The sequence below is a fragment of the Psammomys obesus genome, unplaced genomic scaffold (assembly GCF_907164565.1).
Source record: "Psammomys obesus unplaced genomic scaffold, mPsaObe1.curated_primary_1811, whole genome shotgun sequence".
Classification (NCBI taxonomy): Eukaryota; Metazoa; Chordata; class Mammalia; order Rodentia; family Muridae; genus Psammomys; species Psammomys obesus.
The window spans coordinates 1-2,684 of record NW_026590188.1 but is presented as its reverse complement, the minus strand read 5'-3'; the positions used below and the strand labels follow the sequence as shown (position 1 = coordinate 2,684).

At 44.0% G+C, this 2,684-nt stretch overlaps 1 protein-coding gene across 1 annotated transcript; it reads left to right on the top strand.

Annotated features, from left to right (window-relative positions):
* Positions 1–23: 23 nt before the first annotated feature.
* LOC129676328 (SNW domain-containing protein 1-like) lies at positions 24–2,677 on the top strand. Its single transcript, XM_055606687.1, has one exon. The coding sequence runs from the start codon at positions 415–417 to the stop codon at positions 2,023–2,025; it is 1,611 nt and encodes a 536-aa protein (XP_055462662.1). The 5' UTR covers positions 24–414; the 3' UTR covers positions 2,026–2,677.
* The last annotated feature ends 7 nt before the right edge of the window (positions 2,678–2,684 follow it).

The window sequence follows — 2,684 nt, the reverse complement described above, 5'->3', positions numbered from 1 at the left end:
CTTTGAGGACTTGTGCTTGCATGTTCCTCCCAGAGTGACTTGCCCTCTGTGTACTTTGAGTTTTACCTCTTCCCTCATCTCACAAACGTTGGAATCAAGCAAGATTGTCTCTGGCAGCTCTGAAGTTCTTTATCACACTATCCCTGTATCAATTACATGAGGAACACAGAATCATAGTTGGGGATAAACTGTATTTTAAAATTCTTGCAGTCATACAAAGAAGTTTGGCCCTAACAACAAGCTGCCCGGGGCATGACCGAAACCTTGGATAATTCTGAACCCTATGTGAACTGTTTTTTCCTATACACAGATACCTATAATAAACTTTAATTTATAGGTTAGGCATTATAAAAGTTTAAAAGCAATCATTAGTAAAATAGAAGTTAGGGCTTGCGCTGGAAGAAGCGGAATAAGATGGCGCTCACCAGCTTTTTACCTGCGCCTACTCAGCTATCTCAGGACCAACTTGAAGCTGAAGAAAGAGCAAGATCTCAGAGATCACGGCAGACCTCACTGGTCTCCTCTCGAAGGGAGCCTCCCCCATATGGATACAGGAAAAGTTTGATTCCACGCTTGTTAGAGGATTTTGGAGATGGAGGTTCTTTCCCAGAAATCCACGTGGCCCAATATCCACTGGATATGGGACGAAAGAAAAAAATGTCGAATGCACTGGCCATTCAGGTGGATCCTGAAGGGAAAATTAAATATGATGCAATTGCTCGACAAGGACAGTCCAAAGACAAGGTCATTTACAGCAAATACACTGACCTGGTTCCAAAAGAGGTTATGAACGCAGATGATCCAGACCTGCAAAGGCCGGACGAAGAGGCCATCAAAGAGATAACAGAAAAGACAAGAGTAGCCTTGGAGAAGTCCGTATCGCAGAAAGTGGCTGCAGCCATGCCCGTTCGGGCAGCTGACAAGCTGGCGCCTGCTCAGTATATCCGCTATACCCCATCTCAGCAAGGAGTAGCATTCAACTCTGGAGCTAAACAAAGGGTTATCCGGATGGTAGAAATGCAGAAAGACCCAATGGAGCCTCCAAGATTCAAGATTAATAAGAAAATTCCCCGGGGCCCGCCATCTCCTCCTGCACCTGTAATGCATTCTCCTAGTCAGAAGATGACTGTAAAAGAACAACAAGAGTGGAAGATCCCCCCTTGTATTTCCAATTGGAAGAACGCTAAGGGCTACACAATTCCATTAGATAAACGGCTGGCTGCTGATGGAAGAGGACTTCAGACGGTCCACATCAATGAAAATTTTGCCAAGCTGGCTGAAGCACTGTACATTGCTGATCGGAAGGCTCGTGAAGCTGTGGAGATGCGAGCCCAGGTGGAGAGAAAGATGGCTCAAAAAGAAAAGGAGAAACATGAAGAGAAACTTAGAGAAATGGCCCAGAAAGCCAGAGAGAGGAGAGCTGGCATAAAAACCCACGTGGAAAAAGAGGATGGAGAGGCACGAGAAAGAGATGAAATCCGTCATGACAGGCGAAAAGAGAGACAGCATGACCGGAACCTTTCCAGGGCAGCTCCTGATAAGAGGTCAAAACTACAGAGAAATGAGAATCGAGATATCAGTGAAGTCATTGCTCTTGGTGTGCCCAATCCTCGAACTTCCAATGAAGTTCAGTATGACCAAAGGCTCTTCTACCAATCCAAGGGTATGGACAGTGGATTTGCAGGTGGAGAAGATGAAACTTACAATGTCTATGATCAGGCCTGGAGAGGTGGTAAAGATATGGCTCAGAGTATCTACAGGCCCAGTAAAAATCTAGACAAGGATATGTATGGTGATGACCTCGAAACCAGGATAAAGACCAACAGGTTTGTTCCTGATAAGGAGTTTTCTGGTTCAGACCGTAGACAGAGAGGCCGAGAAGGACCAGTTCAGTTTGAGGAAGATCCTTTTGGTTTGGACAAGTTTTTGGAAGAAGCAAAACAGCATGGTGGTTCTAAAAGACCTTCTGATAGCAGTCGCCCCAAGGAACATGAGCATGAAGACAAGAAACGGAGGAAGGAATAGATAGGCATCTCTTCAAAGCAAATGAACTCTTACTCACAGCCCTAATGATGCAAGTCACTGGGAAACCCATTGTAAATGATCAGGATAAAAACCAAATCTGGGTAATAGATCCCAGCACTACTTTTTATTCCGGGAAACTGGGGGGTTGAATATTATATTTTGGATTGGTTTATTTAAAGAATGGGTTATGTTTGTGCTTCTCCCATCTTGCAGCACTTAAATACTGCCTCACACAGAATTAAGACCGCTTCCTTGTGTGTGACACTTACTGTGCTACCAAATACGTCTGCCCTGTTGTGCTGTCTTACCTTGCAGTGTGGGAAACTAAGGTCTTGCTCAGTGCAGCTTTTGTTTCAAATAAAACCATTTAGAGAAAAAACAAAACAAAACTAGAAGTTAGAACCCCGAAGTCGTTTTTTTCTTTTAATGAAGAAGTAATCAAATAAATTGTCAACATGGGATGGAGATCGACATCCTCCACCAAGGGTGGGAAGTTTATGAACCCCACAGACCGAGCTCAAAAGGAAGCCCGGAAAAGAGAATTGAAAAAGAACAAAAAAAAAAACAGCGCATGATGGTACGAGCCATGGTTTTGAGGATGAAAGATCCCCTGCAGATTATCCGAGACATGGAGAAATTAGAGAAAATGGAGTGTAGCC

What these genes read in the sequence shown, in the direction of transcription:
- LOC129676328 (XM_055606687.1), top strand. Translation starts at nt 415, where the DNA reads ATGGCGCTCACCAGCTTTTTACCTGCGCCTACTCAGCTATCTCAGGAC.